The sequence below is a fragment of the Choristoneura fumiferana genome, chromosome 22, assembly GCF_025370935.1.
Source record: "Choristoneura fumiferana chromosome 22, NRCan_CFum_1, whole genome shotgun sequence".
Lineage (NCBI taxonomy): Eukaryota > Metazoa > Arthropoda > Insecta > Lepidoptera > Tortricidae > Choristoneura > Choristoneura fumiferana.
Window position 1 is genome coordinate 7,407,343 of NC_133493.1, and position 24,196 is coordinate 7,431,538.

At 41.5% G+C, this 24,196-nt stretch overlaps 4 protein-coding genes across 4 annotated transcripts in view; 1 reads left to right on the forward strand and 3 right to left on the reverse strand.

Moving 5' to 3' along the window:
• Positions 1-6,778, reverse strand: part of LOC141440192 (S-methyl-5'-thioadenosine phosphorylase-like) — an 18,509-nt gene extending 11,731 nt beyond the window's left edge. The window contains 6 exon segments of the mRNA XM_074104653.1: positions 1,102-1,188; positions 1,429-1,504; positions 3,012-3,191; positions 4,582-4,719; positions 5,761-5,936; positions 6,773-6,778. Coding sequence (XP_073960754.1) covers positions 1,102-1,188; positions 1,429-1,504; positions 3,012-3,191; positions 4,582-4,719; positions 5,761-5,936; positions 6,773-6,778 — 663 coding nt within the window.
• A 530-nt stretch (positions 6,779-7,308) lies between these two features.
• Positions 7,309-9,367, reverse strand: Coa7 (Cytochrome c oxidase assembly factor 7). The gene is made up of 3 exons (XM_074105031.1): positions 9,162-9,367; positions 8,505-9,089; positions 7,309-8,171 (listed from the first exon to the last, which is right to left on the reverse strand). Exons 2-3 carry the CDS (start codon positions 8,887-8,889, stop codon positions 7,807-7,809), a joined length of 750 nt encoding a protein of 249 aa, XP_073961132.1. The 5' UTR covers positions 8,890-9,089; positions 9,162-9,367; the 3' UTR covers positions 7,309-7,806.
• A 2,232-nt stretch (positions 9,368-11,599) lies between these two features.
• Positions 11,600-15,639, forward strand: Ho (Heme oxygenase). The gene is made up of 4 exons (XM_074104759.1): positions 11,600-11,797; positions 13,722-13,854; positions 14,274-14,485; positions 15,237-15,639. The coding sequence occupies exons 1-4, from the start codon at positions 11,698-11,700 to the stop codon at positions 15,521-15,523; spliced, it is 732 nt and encodes a 243-aa protein (XP_073960860.1). The 5' UTR covers positions 11,600-11,697; the 3' UTR covers positions 15,524-15,639.
• An 882-nt stretch (positions 15,640-16,521) lies between these two features.
• Positions 16,522-24,196, reverse strand: part of LOC141440193 (uncharacterized) — a 35,835-nt gene continuing 28,160 nt past the window's right edge. The window contains 6 exon segments of the mRNA XM_074104654.1: positions 16,522-16,723; positions 18,849-19,018; positions 20,876-21,007; positions 21,970-22,081; positions 22,963-23,108; positions 23,841-23,962. Of these exon segments, the coding sequence (XP_073960755.1) occupies positions 16,646-16,723; positions 18,849-19,018; positions 20,876-21,007; positions 21,970-22,081; positions 22,963-23,108; positions 23,841-23,962 (760 nt within the window). The 3' untranslated portion in view covers positions 16,522-16,645.

Sequence of the window (24,196 nt, forward strand, 5' to 3'; positions counted from 1 at the left end):
TAGTCTTATATTTTACACTAGTTCTGCCCGCGGCTTCGCTCGCGTAGAATCAGTATGTAGCTTAAACCTTTTTGATCCCACAGGAACCATACATTATTTCGGGATAAAAAGTAGCCTATATGTTAATCCAGGGTATGTTATTACCTGTATGCCAAATTGCATGCAAATCCGTTCAGTAGTTGTTGCATGAAAGAGTAACAAACAAACATACATCCATCCATACAAACTTTCGCGTTATAATATTTATTAGTCAGATTATTGCATATATTTCGACCGGATGGCCGGAAGTGGTTAGAGAACCTGACTACGAAGCTTGAGGTCCCGGGTTCGATTCCCGGCCGGCCAGATATTTGTATGAATAATACAAATGTTTATTCTCGGATTTAGGATGTCTATATAAGTATGTATATTTATCCGTTGCCCAGTAAACCAGTTGGTCGGCGTCCTTACTCGGTATGGTGCTGGGCAGAATACCAGCGCTGCGGCTTACCGCAGCACAATGCTGAGCCAGCGCCTTCCTGTTTAATTGTTACTTAATTTATGTTTTTATTTGCTATCGTAATTACCTTGTTTCGGGCATAATTTTAAGTTCTGAATTGTTAGTTTTATTACTCTTTAGTTACTAAGCAGTCTTTGTTTTGAAGAATAAAGATATCTATCTATATCAGTTTGCTCAGTTTGGGACTAGGTCAATTAATTGGCGTCAAGTGTCCCATTATATTAAATTTATCTATTATTTCCGAAAAGCCAAAAAGCCAAAAAGCCGAAAAGCCGTGGTGGCCTAGTGGTTTGACCTATCGCCTCTCAAACAGAGGGTCGTGGGTTCAAACCCCGGCTCGCACCTCTGAGTTTTTCCAAATTCATGTGCGGAATTACATTTGAAATTTACCACGAGCTTTGCGGTGAAGGGAAACATCGTGAGGAAACCTGCACAAACCTGCGAAGCAATTCAATGGTGCGTGTGAAGTTCCCAATCCGCACTGGGCCCGCGTGGGGACTATAGCCCAAGCCCTCTTGTTCTGAGAGGAGGCCTGTGCCCAGTGGGACGTATATAGGCTGGGATGATGATCTATTATTTATTCCAAACTGGGTAATACGTACCGAAGTTTCGTTGTCGCGCCAGCAATCGTAGTCTGTGACGAGCGCTAAAGCCGCGTAACTCAGACCCGCCTCTTTGGCCAGCACAACCTGCAAACATTACGATTATAGCCCACAATAGGTTCACTGACATAGCTCGAAGAATATGTTAGTTGAAGTGGCCATGGTTAGGCCGTATCGCTCGAAGAACAGGTAATCGTTGGTAGTGAAAAGTACTCTAGTGGCGACCAAGAAGCGGAACCGTAAGCTGCTGGCCTCCCATCGGGAGGACGGACGTCTAGAGAGTTGCGTGCGTGAAGTAACTGTTTTAGTTCAATAATTAGTACGTACTTCCGGCACCGTAGTCATGTTGACTAGATCGCCTCCCCACTGGCGATGCATCAGGCTCTCCGCGCGGCTCGAAAATCTGTACAATTAATACAAATTAGAGCCCCCGCAGACCGCAGACTTTCTATCGGCCGATATTTTAGTTGGGCTCTTAACCCTCGTAGCGGCAACTTAAAAAAGTACTGCATTCTAGTCTCATCTCATCTGTTTTAATAAGCACAAATTCTGCTGATTTATAATAAACAGAAAAAGATAGCCTTAAATTTGACGCAGATCGCGTCTAAGCAGCAGCAGTCGGGCAGTGGTAAGTACAAATTAAAGATATTGGAGTGAATGAAAAAAAAAATAACATTGTTATTGCCGTAATTGACGAGTTTTTTTCCAGCGATAAAGCTCAATATTTTCAGGTTTATCGCTATGTCACGTGACCAGATTTGACCCTGGAAACGAGCGTCGAGCGACTTGTTTGTGGCCGCGTCTTAACGATTCGTATCGGTCGTTATGTGTGCGCACTTGCATACATCTTTATACTGATTAACATCTTCACCGCCAGAATCATCCAGTCGCGACAGCTAATAATAATAATAAATCCATTTATTTCGGGCAACTTGGCCATACAATAAATACCTTACAGACTAACATACATATAATACATAATATTTAACGGAATGTCTCACACGCCACGGTCATCTATACTCGTAGGTACACGACCAACATTCAACTCGAAATTGAAAATTCTTCTGCAAATATGGAATATTTGGTTACTTTAGGAAATTTTGGGGTACTTTGATAGATCTACTCCCTGCTTCACCACCCATTGCTTAATTTTATTTGACAGATAACTGCGATGCCGTCTCCGTCCATTCGAACAAAACAAATAGAGACGGCATCACATTTAGCCGTCAAATAAAATTAATCAATGTGTGGTGAAACAGCCCCTTAAAATGGTTATGAAAAGCAAATACTCGTAGGCTCAATGAGGGCTATCGCAAATGAATTCGCCACTAGAGACGCTAGTGTAGCGTGAGGTCTCCGGAATGTCAAATCTCATAGTTTTTGAGTGAGCTACGCGGGTTTTTTTTTAATTAGAATTTTTTGTAAATATTTTCTAATATCTGAAAAATTATGGCAAATATGCGTTCCGGGGCAATGAATGTCTGTGTTTTGAGACAGTTTTGTCTTTCAGAAACCTTTGTCCTCCCCTTTTTCCGAACAAAACGGGGAGTATGCAACACTGTGGCATGCTCGAATTTTTATGATACGGTTTTAAGGTGTATTAAATATGATTTTAATCTAAACTTGGTTTTCACGCCCGTAATAACAGACTTTGAAAGCCATACTTAAAAACCTCACGCAACAGTGCGCCATCTAGTGAGACAAAAAACGATAGCCCTCATTGAGAAAATGAAGTAAAAAGTTCGGTAATTTATGAAGGTAGGCATTTCACTACCACAAATGGTCTAAAAACATAAGGACATGGCGTAAAAACTGTTTTCCAAAGTAGCCCCTGCATTAGAAAGTATCCCCGTTTTACTGGTTCCTTAGAACAAATCCATCTTTATTGGCTACTCTGTACCACCACATACCTCGGTCCTTGTATAACAACCGCGGTCCCGGTTTCATGATGCGCGTACTCTCGGGCGCGCGCGGCAGCCACGAGCGCGGCGCGGGCACGTGCGCAGAAGGCCGGCCGCTGCGGCAGGTGGCACACGCCGCGTGGCCCGCCTTCCGTGCGGTCGTAGAACGTGCACTTGCGACCCCATGTCCTGTGGTAATTGAGGGTTGGTATCGCTTCGTATAAAAAGCAGCTGGTCTAAGAAACACCGATCTAAGTAGCAAGTGGTCTAAAAAGCAACTTGGTCTAAGTAGCAAATGGTCTAAAGAATAACTGGTCTAAGTTGCAAATGGGTCTAAGTAGCAAGTGGTCTAAAAAGCCACGGTCTAAGTAGCAAGTGGTCTAAAGAATAACTGGTCTAAGTTGCAAATGGGTCTAAGTAGCAAGTGGTCTAAAGCCCGGTCTAAGTAGCAACTGGTTCTAAGCCGTTTGTGTCGGAAACTTGAAAAAACATTAAGATTGGTTTTTGGAGTCTTTTTGTATTTTTTATTTCAACTCCAAATTTGTTACTTTTACGGTCATCTCGTGAAATCCAACGAAAATACAAACTGAAACATGGACGCACAGAAAAAAACCAGAAAAAGAGACCAGCGCTGGTCTCTTTCTCAGCCACACGGAATAGAAGCAGGACACGGAAATCTTCATTATTAAATTATTACCTATCGATGACTGACAATGACGACGATTTCTACTCTAATGTTGATACTTTTAACGGTGTACTGCCGTTTCGGCAAAATATTTTTCGCCAAATTTCACTTCTCAAAAAACTTATCGCAGTGGTTCATTTCCAAACGAATCTATAGCATAACATTTCGCGTTTTATTCATTTGTCATTATTTTACATTGTCAAGTTTTATTAATATTATATTCCAAAAAATTGTTTGTTCATAATGACACTTCGCATACGAACCAACCACAGAAACCAACTGCTACCAGAAAAGTAGGTAAGGTTAGGTTAGAACTGCGTACCCCACAGACACGAACTGCTGTCATAAATGTAGGTTAGGTTAGGTTAGAACTGCGTACCCCACAGACACGAACTGCCGTCATAAAAGTAGGTTAGGTTAGAACTGCGTCCCCCACCGAAACGAACTGGTGCCAGTAAAGAAGGTTATTATGCCATGCAATATTTTGGGAAGAGTGCTTTATGCCAAAAGATACATTTGACTAAATAATACTTGGTAATATGAAAAATGACTAAGTAATTATTTTTGAAGCAATAATTTGCCAAAAAAAAATTACTAACTGTAAAATTGCGATAAGTTGTTTTAGCACATCATTTTTTGCCTAATGATAATTTGAGTAAAATATTTTGGGATGTGATACTTTGGGAAAAGTTTTTTGCTCATACCGTACATTAGTTATCCACTTTTAGCATAACAATATAAATATTTAGTTCTCGTCAAAACGTTTTTATGGGTTTTGAGACTTTTCTTATTGGTTGTCATTCATTCCAAATTTCAAGTGCGCGTAGGACATCTGGAAATATCGTATAAGTATCTGCAGACAAACGTTTTAATTGTGATTTTGATTTTGTTGACCTGTCGATGTAGTCGTTAAGCACGACGAGGTCCCCGGGGCGGTAGTGCTCCCGCAGCGAGCCCGTGGCTGTCGTGGCGAGCACGTGCGAGCAGCCGCGCTGCCGCAGCGCCCAGATGTTGGCGCGGTAGTTCACGTCGCTACACAGACAGACAATAATAATATAGTCTGAAAAAAACCAGCCAAGAGCGTGTCAGACACGCCGAAGATAGGGTTCCGTAGCCATTGCGAAAAAATCAAGTACCTGATGTTTTTCTAAGGATTTCGTATTGTGTACGGAATCTTCCAAGTTTAGGTATATTTTATACCTTAGGCTGATATTTACTCTTAAACTACACTAATAATTCTCAACCAATCATAGCCGTTTCAGCCAATCATTTTCCTTGTAAATTTGATATACTTAGGGGCTGTTTCACCATCCATTGTCTCTATTTGTTTTGTTCGAATAGACGGAGACGGCATCACATTTAACCGTCAGTTAACACTAATCAATGGATGGTGAAACAGCCCCTTACTATCATCCTGATTTTTTTCAATTTTTTCCACCAAACAGTTAAGATTTTAGAGAGGGGGGAGGGGACGCTCGATTTTAATAAAAATTTGCACTTTTAAGTTGAATATTTCGCAAACAGATAACTGAATCGAAAAATCGTCTTGGCAACCCCCCAATGGTTTCTATCCAACGATACCCCAAATTATAGGATTAGTCGAAAAAAAAATTACCCCCACTTACGTCTATAATTATTTGATTTAATTGTCATACCTACTCACTCCTACGAGATTAGTGTATAAAAGTTAATACGCTGACGCTGAGTCGAGTTTTCCTTTAGATCGATAAAAGCTAACAAGACAATTTACGTGAACGCTGACTCTGAGTCAGGTGTTTAATCGCTTACCATCGATCCGATAAGCAACATAAATGGCTTCTCAAGCAAAGGATCCTGGGTTCAAACCCCGGCTCGCACCTCTTAAGTTTTTCAAATTACATTTGAAATTTACCACGAGCTTTACGGTGAAGGAAAACATCGTGAGGAAACCAGCACAAACCTGCGAAGCAATTCAATAATGTGCGTGAAGTTCCCGATCCGCACTGGGCCCGCGTAGGAACTACGGCCCAAGCCCTCTCATCCTGAGAGGAGGCCAGCAGTGGGATTAATATAGGCTGCGATGAGTAAAGAGACCTGGGCTGCAGCTGGTGTTTCCTGCCGTGCCTGGCCAGCAGCACGCAGGGCACGCCGCGCAGCCGGCCCTCTATCAGCACGTCCGAGGGCTCCCCGAACGGCGTGCTCTCGCGGTGTTCGGTGCGCTCCTCGAGCAGAGCGGGGTCGTCGAAGCCTGAGCCACCGATTATGCCGATCTGTGGAAGTTGTTGCAGATCGATAGTGGGTTCATAGTTAGCATTTAGTATTTAGGGCCATAATGCTTATCTAATAAGTACATATTGGCCTGCTAGTATAGCCATAAGCGTGCATTGGGTCAATTGCAGGGTAGGCAGCGCCTTACACTGCTTAGCCTACCCTGGTGTGGGGGGTGGGTGCTAGTGCGTAAACGTAATACTACGTAAAAACGTAATTTTATAATTGTACGTATAGTTGTAAACGTATCCGTACAACAAGTCTATGTGTGTGTACCTACTCATTCATTAGCATTTTTTTGGTGTCCGTACCGTCAGTCACGCACGCTAAGACAAAGTGTAAGTACGAGGGATAAATACACTTCGTTCATCCACCATTAGGTACCTCTCGTATTTCGTTTTCTAGATTTTTTTTACCGCACAACGACAAAACCTACTAGACACTGGCAAAATTGATCTCCAATGGACAGACATATTTATCTAAAAAAAAAAAGTACGAGGTTTAGGTAGGTACTCGTACTATTGCACATTGATAATTAGCTGCGGAGGGGCGCTCCTTCGTGAGTGAACAGATCTGTAGTAAATATCGGTTGTAGAAATTACCGATACTTAGGTACTATCGCAGTTTAGTTTAGTTATTTTATTTATTAATTTACGTATAGAGGCATACAGAATGAACAAGTTACGAAAAAATCATACTAACCATAATATTTTTCAAAGGATTTTGTATTTTTTACGGAAGTTTCCAAAGAGGTATATTTTATAAGTTAGGCTGCTATTTACTCATAATCATAAACTACTTAGCTAGTTTTCCTTTTATATCTGATATAGGTACTTACTACCATGATGATTTTTTTCAAAATTCTCAAACTAACAGTTTAGGTTTTAGAGGTAATGGCAAAGTAAAGTAAATCTGGTCATTGCGTGACCCCATTTTGAAGGTGACTTTGAATTTCCCGCGACTCAAAAAAAAAGTGCGTCGAGCAGCAGCGACAAGATGGCTTCTTGCAGGAATGATCTTGGCCTTGGAAGCTGATTTCTTAATCTCATTTAGAAGCAGAAGCAGAAGCAGCCGTGGTAGTGGTACAAATAAAATAAATTGGTTGAATGATAAAAAATAACATTGTTTTTGCCGAAATTAAGTTTTTTTTTCCAGCGATAAAGCTTAACATTTTCATCTTTATCGCTATTGTATTGTCACGTGACCAGATTTGACACTGGAAACGAGCGTCGAGCGATTTCATGTGGCCGAGCCCTAACAGGTAGTTCATTGATATTATTGCAGTCCGTAACCAACCACTGTGCGTGCGGCGAGCGTGTCTGCGCCTCGGCCGCGCAAAATAATATATGACGTGTGAATCAGGAAATAACAAAAAATACTTCAGCCATTATAATACTATAATTTAACAACATCTAAACTTTATACAGTCTATTGAGCTTCATGATTTAACTTTCACTCCAAGAAATGCAAGTTTTTCCTGTCAATATCTACATGGACACTGCAAACTTTATAACTTATAAAAGTGGTATTTAGAAGCAGAATGAAGCAAAGACATGTAGAATAGACTAGTCACATTATTACATTACAAAGTAAACAGTTTTTTATGTGGATTTTATGCATTGGTCTTCTATGTCTTTGGTTCTACTAAACTAAAACACTCTTAATGTCACTATTATAAATTGCACTGTGCTCTTTTATTGTTTGGACAGTGAAGCAAACCCCTTTGTAGATTATTTTGAGGGATATGTTTGCCATTGTACGTCTCAGTCTCTAGTTATGTGTTAATTTCATGTTTCTTATATACTTATACAACAATAAAGAGTAATACAATACAGTGAAAATATGTATTAGTATATGAAAATTGTAAGTTAATTATTTGTCTAATCCTTGTTGGAATTTGAGCTCCTTAGTAGTTTCTTGTGCTTTTTGTAATTCCGTTGCAATTTGGAAGTAGCGTTTTGACTCTGCTTCATTTTTCTCAACACCATCACCTTTCTTGTACATCATACTGACATTCGCACAGCCGTACATGTTGCCACACTCGCAAGCTTTCTTTGCAAACTCAAATGCTTGCTTCATGTCAGGTTTTATGAGGTAGTCTATGCTTTTGTTCTTGGCTGGATTGTGTGGGTTGAATTCGGCCACGTTTTTGGGAACACCGCTGATGTACATGCCCGAGAGATAGTGGCATGCCATGCTGTCATTCTGGTCGCAGCTTTTCTTTAAGTAATTGTAACCTGAAAGTAAGCAATAAACAAGTGTTAAGAGCAAACTTGAGATATTGATGTTTGCCAATAGCACAACAAAAATTTGGTATAAGGTTTATGAAACTTGAAGACTGCAAGAGGTTTCGAATTCAACAAAATTCACTGAATTACAGACATGCAAAAAGGTCATGTGTTCAAGAGAAAATTTTCTTACAACTTTCACCAAGGATTTTTACAAATAAATTACAGATCAATCAAAATTATACTCAAATTATATTTTTTGTAGGTTATGTATGAGGTATGCCACTTTTTATTTACCGTCTGAACCTGTCCAAGAATCTAGAAATCTAGAAGATATGTTACCTTTAGGTATGTCCCTTTGGATGGTCACGTTGGGTCCTGTCGCGGTCAGCAACATCCCTGCGTGCAAGCAGGCCGTCGGCTCGCCCAATTCACAACCCTTCTCAAAATAGGTCAGGGCCTCATTTGGATCACTTTTATCCTTCCCCCGCCCGACCAAACAATAATTCCCGATTTTCAAACATGATTTCCCAAACTTATAATCCAAACAATTGCTTTTAAAAACCTTCGCCGCTTTGTCGAAGTCTTTCTTTATTGCTTCCAAGTAGTCGCCTAACAAATGGCATACTTCCGGCTTTTTCTCCTTGTAGCAACCGAAACGGTACTCGACCCCAAGGTTTTCAATGTATTCCTTCACGTCCTCCTCTTGTTTTAAGTCATAAGCCATCGTGATTTCGTAATTTGATTTTATGGCCACAAATAGGTAATAGGCTAGTAATAGGTTAGGTAACTAAACTACCTTGACACCTTGACAATTGTCAAACTGATAACACTTATCAATTTGTAAACAAACCGTTTCATGACTTTTATTTACGGGCATTCAAATATGTTAGTCCTTATAATAAAATCAACAGTGACACGGCTTATCTTAAATCAAAATAAAATATTTTTATATGAATATTAAACAAAAAAATGATTTATGACAACAATGAGATTTACCTTGATTTTCTTTTCACCCATGTTTATCTTCTTCCAAAGCTTTTATAACACATAGACACTTTAATAAATTTATAACGGATATATAATACTTTACTCCAATGAAAATAACTAATCAGAAAATACACTATATACAATAAAACTGAATGTTCGTCCGGTCGGTCGACACCAAAGAGTATTGTATGTAATGTATAGAAATGTCGACACCCACCCGCCGGATATGAATTTATGAAGATAGATAGTGTTACATTTTTACATATACATATTGCTCAGAGTTACCAACTCCATTTTTTTACCCCCTAGAGCTCAAGTTGAAAACCCCAAAACTAAACAATTTTTTGGAAAAAGAAAAAACCCCTAAGTATACAGGTTGTTCCACGGCTATGCCACATGGAAGGGAAGTACGTTAAATATTGTAGATAGATAATTTTACTGAAACGAGACTTCATTTTGATTTTAAAAACTATTATAACTGCATTCAAAAAAATTTGAATAATTGTCTGTCTGAACCGGGAATCCACCCGCCAAATGGTAAATAAAAGCGCATCCGTAATTTTACTACACCGATCGAAAGTCTCAATCAGAAGGATTTTTTTTTTCCAAGTAACATTGCATCTTACATTAAAGCATGACCATGAAATAATACATTTACAATTTCAGGAAAATTAATACTTACCTTTTCTTTGACTTTAATGTGCTACTAAATACATTTTTTATCATTTTCAATTATTACTTTTTTATTTATAATTTTAGTTTGTATGTAGTTTTAGTTACCTTTATTTTGTTTTATATTATACAGGCATTGTGTGATAATAATAGGTAATAATAATCAGCAGTAAGATAAATGTGTAAGTACCCACTTGAGAAATAAATACATACATATCATTTCCCTATTAAAAGTACATGATAAATTAATAATTCTAGCGTGGAACACATTTTTAATTAATGGTAAATAAAGCGCACCCGTAATTTTACTACACTATTCGAAAGGCTCTCAATCAGAAGGATTATTTTTTTCCAAATAAAATTGCATCTTAAATTAAGCACGACCATGAAATAATTTTTCTTTGACTTTAATGTGCTTCTAAATACTAATTTTATCATTTTCAAGTATTACTAATAAGTACCCACTTGAGAAATAAACACATACATATCATTTTCCTATTAAAAGTACATGATAAAACAATAATTTATGCATGGAACACATTTTTAGCTTTTTCTAAACGACTCGCCGTATTGTATATAATATTTAATCATGTACTTTTTATAGGGGAATGATGTATGTATGTATTTATTTATCTAGTGGGTACTTATAACTAATACTTAAAAATGATAAAAATAGTATTTAGAAACACACCAAAGTCAAAGAAAAGGTGAGTATTCATTTTTTATTTATTTTTATTCGACTGGATGGCAAACGAGCAAGTGGGTCTCCTGATGGTAAGAGATCACCACCGCCCATAAACATGTGCAACACCAGGGGTATTGCAATTGCAGATGCGTAGCCAACCTAGAGGCCTAAGATGGGATACCTCAAGTGTTTCCTGAAATTTAAAATGTATTATTTCATGGTCTTCCTTTTATTTAAGATGCTATATTACTTGGAAAAATAATCCTACTGATTGAGCCTTTCGATTGGTGTGGTAAAATTACGGGTGTGCTTTTTTTACCATTTGGCGGGTTCGATACCCGGTTCAGACAGGCAATTATTCAAAGATCTTTGAATGCAGTTAAAATTGTTTTAAAATCAAAATGAAGCGGTATCGAGAACGTTCCATTTTCAGTAATAATTTAGTTTCCACTATCACACAAACATGTTATGGAAAAATCCCTAAATATACCCCTAAAAATATTAAGCCCCTAAAAAAGTCCCATGCTCCTCTTTTTCCCCCTAAATTTAGAGGTACAACCCCTAAGTTGGCACCCCTGATATTGCTGCAGGGCTACTATGAAACTCGAAACTCGAAGTTCATGTAGTGCGGTCCCTGTCGCTCTCGTATTAAATAGTGTAAGTGTCAGAGGAACCACATGACACGAAAATCGAGTTACGAGTTTCATAGTAGCCCGGCAGGGTTTACGCGTTAATTTTATCACCAAATAGTACAAAATAACGCTTGAAGTGCTTTTGTCTGTTAAAATGCAGGTGCTATTTAATTTTCACAAATTAGAATAGAATAGAATATAAATATGTTTATTCAGCCAACACATCTGACAAAAAAAGTGAAAACAAATTTACAAAATTATAAGGAATAGAACAAACAAATAATGATGTGAAGCCGAAATGGTACTACTATACAATATATAATGGTACTATTACTCTATATTACATCACCTCAGAGTCAGAGATAATTCGGTCGGACCCAATTCGGACCGGATATCAAACGTCAGCGTCAAAATCAGCAACAGCCAGCTGTCGGTCTGTGTTTGTCTGTAGTTATGCAGACAAAAGGAAGTCACACGAAAAATCAAATTCATCGATCAGGTGGATTGGACGTTGAACATCATTTCTCGGTTTCCAAGTGATTTTAAGAACTTAAAAATGTCAGGAAATATCGAATTATTCACAACGCGCATGAGAAAAGCAACCAGGAAAATACATTCAGTGAGCGATGCACTAGTGAACGCGAAGTTCGCGATTTGTGAGTACCTCCTATTATCAAAAAAAAAAAAGATATCCAGAACATTCTAAATTATTTCTGATCCCTAGAAACACATTACTTTGTAAATATTATATCAAACGCCCCTTATTAGCTGTAATTGAGATTACAAGGGAATTTTATATGTATGGATAGATAGATAGATAAAAACGTTTATTTGGTACTGCAAACACACACAATCAAGATTAGATACAAGGATACAAAACATCAGTCCAGACTTAAAAGTAAACATTTCATATTGCTTGTGTGCGCTGCAGTGCAAAAGGGCCATGGCTCAGTGGTCAACATTGCTCGGGGGAGCAAAACACTGATTTTACGCCACAACCCAGAGGATCGGGAACAAATGTTTATTACTGCTCCAATAATAATTATACAATATAAACAAAACAAAACAAACAGTGTGAAAGCAAAATAGTTGCATTTTCTATGCTCGTATGGCTCGTCTTTACTCCCGGATTTCTCGCATGAACCTGTAGGTCCTAATAGTAGCAAAATTAGTAGAGTTAGTGGCTGTTTCACCATCCATTGATTAGCGTTAACCGACGGTTAAATGTGATGCGATCGTCGTCTATTTGAACAAAACAAATAGAGATGGCATCACACCTAACTGCCAGTTAACACTAATCAATGGATGGTGAAACAGCCCCTTAATATGGCAAAGTAATGTGTACCTTATTCTTATGTAATAGAGTCCAATTTTCTTCGGGTCTATCACGGGCCCCCCTAATGTAATTTGAAACCTAATTATAGTCAAACTTTCACCTTTCTTTTTGAATACCTAAAACATATTTACGGCATACCAAAGGTTAAACAAGTTTGAAATCTTCATTACATGCTGCATGCATTTCATCTGCTTGTTTCTCTCAACAATACTGTAGTCATAGGGAGGGTAGGTAGCACCTAGCTGCTGGGCGTGGTGTGGGTATAGGTGCAGCTACCAAGCAATGCCTACCATCACTGCACACCATTGAACACAGTCCAGCTGAAGGCATTAAAAAATATAGTAGTTAGCAGCAGAAGTAATAAGTAATTGAGCTGCTCAAAATGATCTAAACACTCTTATTTCCTTGGAAGTGCTGTAACTGCTCATCCACTTCTGCTGCTGACTGTACACTGAAAGAAAATATAGATGTATGTTGAAGAAAAATTTCTCAAAAGGTGTAGAAATGTTCAGTATTTAACCCTTTGACCGCCATGGTCGGCAAAACGCGACGCAACAGCTGAAAATCGTGCCATAGGCGCTATGTTTGCAGGTGGTAGGACCTTGTGCAAGGTCCGCCCGAATTGCTACCACCATCTTGCTCTCTAATCCTGCCATGAATTAGTAGTGCTTGCATTGGCACTGTTGTGTTTTGGCGTGGAGAGTAAGACAGCCGGTGAAATTACTGGCACTTGAGGTATATATCTTAGGCCTCTAGGTTGGCAACGCATCTACAATACCCCTGGTGTTGCAGATGTTTATGGGCGGTGGTGACCTCTTACCATCAGGAGACCCACTTGCTCGTTTGCCATCCAGTCGAATAAAAAAAAAAAATGTGCATTATGTGCCGCCTATGGAGCGATTTTCCGAATTTTTTTTTTATAGTCTGTGGCCGACCGTGGCGTTCAAAAGGTTAATAAAAATTGTAAAAATGGCCAATAAGAACTGCATGTGCAAGGGTTGTCAGAAATCACAGTTATCTTCCAGTTTCAAAATGCCAAAAAAAGAAAAATACTATAAAATTCATTATATATACTCAAAAGTATACCCAAACCTACCTATACCTATTTGCCTAGAATCTCCAAATCATAAATGACATAAATTAGGCAACAAACAAAAAAATGCAACTTAATTGAGAATCTTCCTTTTTTTAAGCCCATTAATATAAGATGTACAGGAGTTATTTGAAATTCATATTTATTCCAGCTCTAAGAGATGAAGCAGTGTGGGGCGGTGGCTTGTTTGTCTTCTACCACATTTTTGCATTCCTTGAAGACGCTAAGGAAAGACTAAACATGCCTGATTTCAACAAGCTCTTTGTCCACAAAACTCTTTACAGGTAATTGCATTCTTATAATATTCCTAAGACTAATTCATTTATTTTCTTCAACTACCCACTTTCATTAATACAATATTGTTTCAAAGGAGAAATCTGTTTTTTTATGTTCATCTGAAACTTCAAGATAAGGGTGACTTTTGTTTAGCATCAACCACACATATGTAGCTTCTCCTAGTCACATGCTGCATACATCTCTTAGTTTCTTTCAGTCATACTTATTTACGTCATAAAAATATTAACAGTCAGATTATTCATAATAAAATTTTAATTAAATTGAGCTCCACAAAATGCATTCTCAGTATGATAAAATCTCAATTCTTAGTATTAGTATATAATTTTGTAGTAAACAATATTTCAAATTGGTTTAGTTTCATTCTAAAGGTGTGAGTAATGTAAAAGAGGGTTTTATTACTTTACAGAAAGAAGGCTTTTGAAGCGGACCTCGCCCACTACCTAGGAGAGGACTGGCAGTCGACTCCCCACTCGGTGGCTCTGGACAGCTACTTGGAGCACCTTCAGGAACTGGAGAAGGAAAGTCCGCAGCTGCTGATGGCTTATGTGTACCATCTGTATCTGGGCTTGCTGAGCGGAGGCCAGATATTGGCCAAGAAACGGAAGATGTTTGGCGACAGTAAGTTTTTAAAAGTTTTATTTAACTTTCAATTTTGTGTCCATGTTCATTAAGGTCAGCTAGCAAGTCGAATTGCACCTATTGCTAGTGATTAAATTGATTTTTAATTTAGTATGGTTATGGTTATGTAGTTGTGTGACAACACAAGTATACTTAGTATAAATTGAGGCACATTCTTAGGGGGCAGGGTTTGATGCAAATGGAGCATCATAAGACATCTTCACTCTAATTTCAGCTAAAAAAAATCCATTATGAAATGTAATATAATATTGGATTAAACATGTCACTGTACATTAGACCTAGACTAGGTAGATTAGATCAGTATAACATTGCCTTTGCACACCGCATATTTAAAACGTGCCGCGCGCGTTTTTCTTCCCATAGAGCATAAAATCAATTTTAGCATATCTATATCAATAAAAATCAATCGTAAAATGTGTTGCTAACCGCAAAACTCAGGAACGGCTGGACCGATTTCGCTTATTCTTATTTTGTTGTGTTCGTTATTGTCAGGAGAAGGTTTTTATGGAAGAAAAGTAAGAAAAATTACAACGGGCGCGAAGCTGCGGGCAACAGCTAGTGTAAAATAAACTATTCAGAACTTATTTTTTGTCAGTCAATTAGTCTTCAGGTTCAGGATAACAATTGCAAAACGATTTTCAGAATTGACTTTTCATGTGATCTTTTTCAATGTATGACATGAGATCTTAATTTTTTGACCATAAATATAATCTAATCTAATCTTTTTCAGAGTCCAACACAGAAGTGTACACGGACCAAGTGACAGACTTCACCGATATCGACATCCCTCAGCTAAAGAACGACTTTCGCGCCGCCATGAACGAGATAGCTGCCAAAATGTCCCCCGAGGAACAGCAGGCGTTCATCGAAGAGAGCAGTCAAGTCTTCTTGATGAATAATTTGATCGTCAACTCGGTGGCCGGCCAAAACCAAGTTCTTCGCACCCTGTTTTATAAAACTTCCGCTGTGTTCTTAGTTATTTTTGGTGCGGTGCTGGCATATAAAATGAGCAAGTAAATAATAAGGAATGTTATAATAATGGATTATTTTTATAGTTTAGAATGTGATATTATTATGTAGAATTTTCTTATTTCAAGACTGATTGTTAGTGGAATAAATTATCTATTGATTAATTAGTCGGTTTTTCTTTTGCTTAGTAACCAGCCAGGGCCAGTTAGATGGACTGTACTCCAACTACAACTTAACTGTGGACTGCTCATAGTGCCCACAGTCACAGTATACAGAGTGTATTTTTGATACTACCTCGAACTTTAAGGGTAGTTAGTGAAGGCCCTAATTATCACATTTTATTATGTTTTAGTAAAAAATTAGACATTTTATTTTCCTTATAAAATTAATTAGCACGCAATGTATCAGTACGTGATACTACTTTGTTTACTTCGCACTTGTTGACATGACTGCTGTCACAGAACACTTCTCTTTCGTATCAAATTATTGTACGTACATTGCTGCTCGAAAATATAAAAAAAAATAATTACTGGTAGATAATTCTAAATTAATAATTTGTTTTGATATCGGTGTCCACAGCACTTAAATCTTCGTTTAGTTACAGTTTGAGGTAGTATTAAAAATACACAATGTATATATATTCCGTCCCGGTGTGAACTGAGCCTTAAATCTTCAACATTTCAATTTGTGTGCAACTTTAACCCTTTTCCAGGCATAGTGCATATAGCGATCACATAAATGTACACAAATATTCGACCTTGCTACGTTTACAATAAGGTACAAAATCAATTGAAGTCGTTAAAATATTATTTCGTTTATAAATTAATCCCTTAATTTTGAAACAATATAAAACTATGATTCATTTCAGGTAGCTTATCTAAATTCGCGGGACCTGGAAAAGGGTTAACTCAGAATGGGAGGACAAAATATTAAATGAGTCTAAAAAGTTGGTCGACTTTGGCTCACTGTGTAAGGCGTGTTCGTTAATAAATAAGTTTGCCTTTTTATCCATTTTATTTTCTTGTGATTGTAATAAAATAAGCAAATGGAAATAACAAAAATAATTTATTATAATTGTCAGGATATGTTACAGTAGAAAATTATGTACACATAGTATTTCAATACAGTCTTATCTGCTAGTTATCTGTAGGATAGTTATCTCCCGGGTCATCATCTATTCGCGGCCGAAGGGTCCATGGCCATATCGATCAGCTCATCGAAGTCCTCCTGGTTCCAGAACGTCAGTTCCTGTTAAGCAGACAAAATATAAAAGTGAGTAGATGAAAAGTCTTGGATATCCGTCACTCACCACCTGGTGCGAATCAGCGCAGGGTCGCGTCGCGGCACTCGCAGCCAGCGCGTCGGCTTGTGAGTTTCACTATACTTCGTTTTTTTTAGCATGAGAAAGAAGGTAAGCGATCTTGACGTGCATTTTTATTGAAAAACACAAGCATTAGCAAGGACATATGATCATTTACATGCTTTTGGTATCATAAGTGATAGTTACTGTTTTTTTTAAATAGTTTTTCAATAAAAAGACTCGTCAAGATAGATGTCGCTAGTTCGCTGCTTAAGTGGCTAAATAAGAAACAACACAAGCTGAGATATGAGGTGCATAGGAGAAATTCGTGTCTGTATCGTTGTCCAGCGTTTGTAGCGGTATAGCACACCCACGAATGCCGAGGACCTGGGTTCGATTCCCAGCGCTGGTCTTATTTTTCTGGTTTTTTCTGTGCATCTATATTTCAGTCTGTATTTTCGATATAGGTTTTACGGGATGACCGTAAAAGTAACAAAAAATTTGGAATTGAAATAAAAAATACAAAAAGATTCCAAAAAAAACAATCTTAACTTTCGTAACTTTGGTAGCGCTGACCATAGACAGTTCGCGTTCACAATTGGGCCACGGTTCGGTCGCACGTGCAGCGTGCAATGACGGCCTCACGGTCCCACCGGAAGACAGCGCAAGCTCTTGAGCCGGCATTATGCTGAGGTGGGTCCGTTTCGTGAACAGTAACACTGTTTTTTTTTCTCTTCTTTAGTAATTATTCTGTCACTGTTACGAATAAATGTATTTTCTTTTTTCGTTCTTTCTTACTTAAATTATTTGCCGTAGTTTACCTACTAAATAGACATCAGCAACTCTAAGCGTCCGCGCCGGAGTAGGCAGTCAGTCTCGTATAGGGTCGGAGTGTACAACTATGGTGTTATCGGGCGATGTCACTCACCACCTGTCTCGTGTCGTCGCACGGGCGGCACTGCAGGCGCCCGTCGCGGCACTCGCAGCGCGGCGCGCGCGCGCACGGCGCGCCCCGAGCGCGGCGCGCGCGCCCGCCACCGTCGCCAGACGCCGCCCGTCGCGCGCCGCCTGCAGCTAGCGTGTCACTCACCACCTGTCGCGTGTCGTCGCAGGGGCGGCACTGCAGGCGCCCGTCGCGGCACTCGCAGCGCGGCGCGCGCGCGCACGGCGCGGCCCCGAGCGCGGCGCGCGCGCCCGCCACCGTCGCCAGACGCCGCCCGTCGCGCGCCGCCTGCAGCTAGCGTGTCACTCACCACCTGTCGCGTGTCGTCGCAGGGGCGGCACTGCAGGCGCCCGTCGCGGCACTCGCAGCGCGGCGCGCGCGCGCACGGCGCGGCCCCGAGCGCGGCGCGCGCGCCCGCCACCGTCGCCAGACGCCGCCCGTCGCGCGCCGCCTGCAGCTAGCGTGTCACTCACCACCTGTCGCGTGTCGTCGCAGGGGCGGCACTGCAGGCGCCCGTCGCGGCACTCGCAGCGCGGCGCGCGCGCGCACGGCGCGGCCCCGAGCGCGGCGCGCGCGCCCGCCACCGTCGCCAGACGCCGCCCGTCGCGCGCCGCCTGCAGCTAGCGTGTCACTCACCACCTGTCTCGTGTCGTCGCAGGGGCGGCACTGCAGGCGCCCGTCGCGGCACTCGCAGCGCGGCGCGCGCGCGCGCACGGCGCGGCCCCGAGCGCGGCGCGCGCGCCCGCCACCGTCGCCAGACGCCGCCCGTCGCGCGCCGCCTGCAGCTAGCGTGTCACTCACCACCTGTCGCGTGTCGTCGCAGGGGCGGCACTGCAGGCGCCCGTCGCGGCACTCGCAGCGCGGCGCGCGCGCGCACGGCGCGGCCCCGAGCGCGGCGCGCGCGCCCGCCACCGTCGCCAGACGCCGCCCGTCGCGCGCCGCCTGCAGCTAGCGTGTCACTCACCACCTGTCGCGTGTCGTCGCAGGGGCGGCACTGCAGGCGCCCGTCGCGGCACTCGCAGCGCGGCGCGCGCGCGCACGGCGCGGCCCCGAGCGCGGCGCGCGCGCCCGCCACCGTCGCCAGACGCCGCCCGTCGCGCGCCGCCTGCAGCTAGCGTGTCACTCACCACCTGTCTCGTGTCGTCGCAGGGGCGGCACTGCAGGCGCCCGTCGCGGCACTCGCAGCGCGGCGCGCGCGCGCACGGCGCGGCCCCGAGCGCGGCGCGCGCGCCCGCCACCGTCGCCAGACGCCGCGCCGTCGCGCGCTCCGCCTGCAGCTTCTTGCCAGCGAATATAGTGCCTGCACGGACGATATGCCTACCATGAGCGAGGGGTACTTTAACCCATTGGAGGGTAAGGTGATTTTCCACCGGCGAGGCGAGACGAGAATTGAAATTTGTATGGCAGCGCCCGCGGCGGCCCGCGGCGGCTCGCGGGGGGCGCGCGAGATTGCATACAAATTTCAATTCTCGTCTCGCCTCGCCGGTGGAAAATCATCATTACTTTGGTCCATATGATAACCAAATAAAAACGTAAATAAAAACGTGATCGATCAATCAAAACCAACCATTATGGCAAAGAGCAATATTCTCAGAGCAATAATAAAACCAGGACCGAGTTAATCCTAAACGCCTAAGTTACCCTTTATTGCAGTGTTAAAGTACCCAAACCTTACAGCATTACAAAAAAACCGGCCAAGATAGGGTTTCGTAGCCGTGACGAAAAAATCAAGCAATATTTTTCTAAAGACTAAAGAAAAACCTAAAAAAATAAAATAAATCGACACTTTGTTAGCACCAGACCGTACACCAAATACTGTCATACTTACTACCATCATCATCAGCGGAAAGCCATCTATAGTTAGTTTAAAGTCCTAATAATACTAGTGTTTTGTCTCGTAAATTGAATGACAAAATGAAACAAAACATTATAATTATTAGACTAGCTTCGAGAAAGTGGCCACTAGTGGTCCGCTTCAGGCTGCGTTTCCACGAAAGATGTGCAAAGAATGTATTTTTCATCACTTAAGCTCTGAAAGTAGGTTCATTTAACTTTGAAATCCGTGCTGTAAATTCGATACCTCTTTAGGGATGCCAAGTAAATTTAAAAATCGAATGGTATCCTATGTTTCCAAACCTCCATGGCGGCATAATGCTGGCTGGCCAGTGCTGGCTGAATGTGCAAAGCCAAAGAGCGCGAGCCATTAAAAAAAAGCGGTCTGGCGCGATAAATTTTCTTCCGCTCTGTTACAAATCGCTTATAAATTTATAACGGTTTTCTTTATTTCCTGGCGTTGTGATGAAAAGTAGTGTTCAACTCAATGTAATTGATCAATTACAGCCCTTGTTTATCAATCTACTATTCATTAACAAAAAAAACGCTTCATTTACCTATCCTCGACAGCAAACTCTGTGGAAACAGCTGACGGAGCGAGGCGAGGTAAATGAAGTTTATTGGTTCATGAAATCACATTACTGGCAACACATCCGCACATCTCCAGAGGAACGGAGCCTCATCATTATCACCATCAGCCTCTAAAAATCACAGTGCTTTAATTTTACTGTTATACTGTGTAACAATAAAAGAAGCAGTGCTTGCATTGTTGTGTTTCGGGTGGAGAGTAAGAAAGCCGGTGAAATTACTGGCACTTGAGGTATCCATCTTAGGCCTCTAGGTTGGCAACGCATCTGCAATACCCGGTGTTGCAGATGATTATGGGCGGTGGTGATCTCTTACCATAGTCCAGAGAGACCCACTTGCTCGTTTGCCATCCAGTCGAATAAAAAAAAATCTAATATATAAAATTCTCGGGTCAAAAATGTTTGTGACCAAACTCCTCCAAACGGCTTGACCGATTTTTATGTTTTTTTGGTAGGTCTGAGAATAGGATGTAAACTATTCTTCATACTTCTACGCGGACGGAGTCGCGGGCAACAGCTAGTAATAAATAAATTGTTGAACAATGAGCAATATAAATATGTTGAGGAGTGAAGTAATTCCATTTGAAATTCTGTGTGGCATGTTTAAGTTAATCTTAAGCATGTAAACTATAGCTATCTGCGGGATCCTGTAATTGGCTCCGTGGAACTATTCCTACTACATATATTGTGTTTTTAGCTGTTGGTTCTCCTTAAATAAATAAATAAAGAGCAGTGACCGTTGGTCTCCATAGCGAGCGAGGTGCAGAGCCCCAGTTTGTCCTTGGGCAGGCGCACCTGCTTGCGCAGCGCGACGTCGCCCACCAGACGCTCGTAGTCCTTGTTAGTGTACGCGTACGTACTGTCGATACCTGCACACGGAACAGATACTGACGTCAAAACTAATCATTTAGAGCCTGTCCAGATGACGTGCTCCGCGAGCGAGACCATGCGCGCTTCAATTTATATTGCGTCCAGCAGGGCTACTACAAACTCGAAGTTCGTGTCGTACCGTCCCTCTCGCTCTCGTATTAAATAGTATAAGTGTCAGAGGGACCGCACGACACGAACGAGTTTCGAGTTTCGTAGTAGCCCTGCTGATACCGCGTTTCTACGCTACGAGGGATCGAAGTTATCACGCTCCATTTCTTTTTCTTCACCAACAACATGTCCACACGCCACGAACTCGGCGCGTAGTACTGAACGCAGCAATGGCGCCCGACCCGGTCCAGACGGAGCGTTTTGCGACTCGAGCGTATATAGACACTCGCACGTTCCCGAGGTACTAGAGCTACATAGACCCCTTCCAGATGCTCTCGCGCGCTTCCATCGCGAGAGAATCTAGACTCTGGACGGGGTGTATGTAGCTCTAGTACCTCGGGAACGCGCGAGTGTCTACGCTCGAGTCGCAAAACGCTCCGTCTGGACCGGGTCTAAAACGAGCGAGTCGAGAGTCCCGCTCATTGCACGCGTTTTACGGTGGACGGACGGAACATATGGACGGGAAATATGTAGCTCCAGTATCTCGGGAGCGCGCGAGTGTCTACGTGCGAGTGAACTCGCGCGCAGTTCGGAACGCCTCATCTGGACCACAGGCTCTTATTATATGGTTATGAGTCGAACAGAGACCTCATTGTCTAACACTTGGAAACACAATCGTTTTCACCGCTTCTTTCTGTCACACGGTTTAAGACGGGGGTAGAAAAAGATGGTGAATGCAATCGTGAACGTTAGCGTGTTGTCGCATTCGCCATCTCTTTCCATTGCTCGTATACTATTGCACATCGATAATTATATGTGGGACGAACAGGTCCATATAACTAGCTCTACTCACCGAACAAGTACTTGGTGGCGCGCTTCTTAGAGAGTGTGAAATCATCGTCCATTAGAATGTGGAGAGTCACGGAATTCTCCATTAAGTTGTGATGGATTGTCGAATAGTCCAACTGGAAAAAAAAAGTTAAGATAGCTAATATACTTAGGGTGAATATGTTTTATCTTAAAATAATAATAATTGGAACGCTCTTGTTTAATACGTCTATAGATAGATACTCTTTACAAGTAAGCGAGCTAGTACTGTGAGAACATTACATGTGTTTGGTTAGAAATATCTAATAGCTAATTTATATTGAATATTGTAGAAAAGATTAAAGTTTAAGATCAACTGGACTATTATAGGCATAAAGTTCGTGTACAGAAAAATATAGTTTAAGATCAACTGGATTATTATAGGCATAAAGTTCGTGTACAGAAAAATATAGTTTAAGATCAACTGGATTATTATAGGCATAAAGTTCGTGCGCAGAAAAATATAGTTTAACTTATATCTTCATACTGAAATAAAAAAGCTAATCTAAACTAACAACTATTGGTAGCCTTAGTGGTTTGAGCTATGGTCTCTCAAGCAGATGGCGTTGCGTGGGTTCGAACCCGAGCTCGCACCTTTTAGTTTTACGATATTTACATACATTTGAAATTAACCATAAGCTTTATTTATATTATTTTACATGAGTGCATTTGTGCGTGTAAATTTCCCAATCCACATTAGACCAGCGTGGGAACTACGCCCCAAGCTCTCTCGTTCTGAGAGGTCTCTGCCCTGCAGTGGGTCCCCCAGGCCCAGATGATGATGATCAACCTAAACTAACAAAAACATAACAAAAATCAGCGCCACGGCTCGCCGTGGCATTACGCTGAGTGGGACCTGTTTAGCGTCATGTATGTCTTGTATTTGTTCTGTTTGTTTTTATGGCGCTAAATAAATGTATTTTCTTTCTTTCTTTCAAAAATGGCGCCGCTTAATAACAGATCAGTGTGCACTGCAAACCTTCATAGAGTAATCGCAGCGCGTGCAAGGAAGCAGCACTACGGTGCGCGAGACGCCGGCGCGATACGGCAGCGATATCGCGAAGCTTAGCGCCGCGAACACGTCCGCTCGAACTGTCCTGTTGCCTTTTACGAGGTCCTTCTTCTCTGTATAAGGAAAAACGAGAACTAAGTTGGTTTAAACTAGCCGTTACCCGCGACTCCGTCCTCGTAGGATTCGGTTATCACTATCCTGCGGGAACTATGTAATATTCGGGATAAAAACTATCCTATGTCTTTCCCCGGGACTCAAAACTATCTGTATACCGAATTTCACCTAAATCGATTAAGTGCTTTAGACGTGATGAAGTAACAAACAGACAGACTTACAAACTTTCGCATTTATAATATTAGTGAAAGGGAAGCGGGATAATTGATTGGTTCGGGGATCACTTTGCGGAGGACCATTTCAATGTAGACAACCTTTTACCTCGCTACCTTATGATACATTATCTTGCATGCTTCGCAGAGGAACACACGTGCAAGAAAGCTACGTCTGCGCGACACGTATCTTTCTATGCAGATCCAATCTCCTCAATATCCAACTGTGTCAATGTACAGGCTGTTGACTGTACAATAGAAGTACGTATGTATTTTTTTTATAAGTTGGAAAACGAGGAGGCGTTTCACCTGATGGACCAGATCTTTAATTATCACCTTATGCCACATTACACGATTATTGTAAATTGGTGTTTGGTTCAAAATTCCGATAATTATTGAGAACGGTTGAATTTTTAGCAAAAACTATAGTCTTCACACTTTAAGCTGAAGAGAAATTCTTTATTGATTTCGGCCTATGAGAATCTAAAATAAGAGTTATTTGCCAGTCCAAAGACTTACCGATGTTGAAGCTGTCGAAGTGTCTGGATATCTCGATGGAGTTGGTGAATAGTTTGTTGTTGACGTACAGCGAGCGCGGCTGTCGGAATATTCCGCGGCCGCCGTAGCCGACCAGCGCATATCTGCAATAGATGGTGCTTAGTCTGGTGCCGTCTCTTTCTCATGCGGTACTCTGAAGAGGGACGGCGCGCTACATACGACCACTAGCATATCGCAGTTATAACATTTTTTAGCGAAACCCAATCTCTTTCCAGTTAACACGCACTGCGATTAAGCGCGCCGAATCTTTCTTCAGTGGTTCTTTAAAGAAGGATAGCGTGCTAAAACCGCTCGCGTTGAATTGCAGTGCGTGTCAA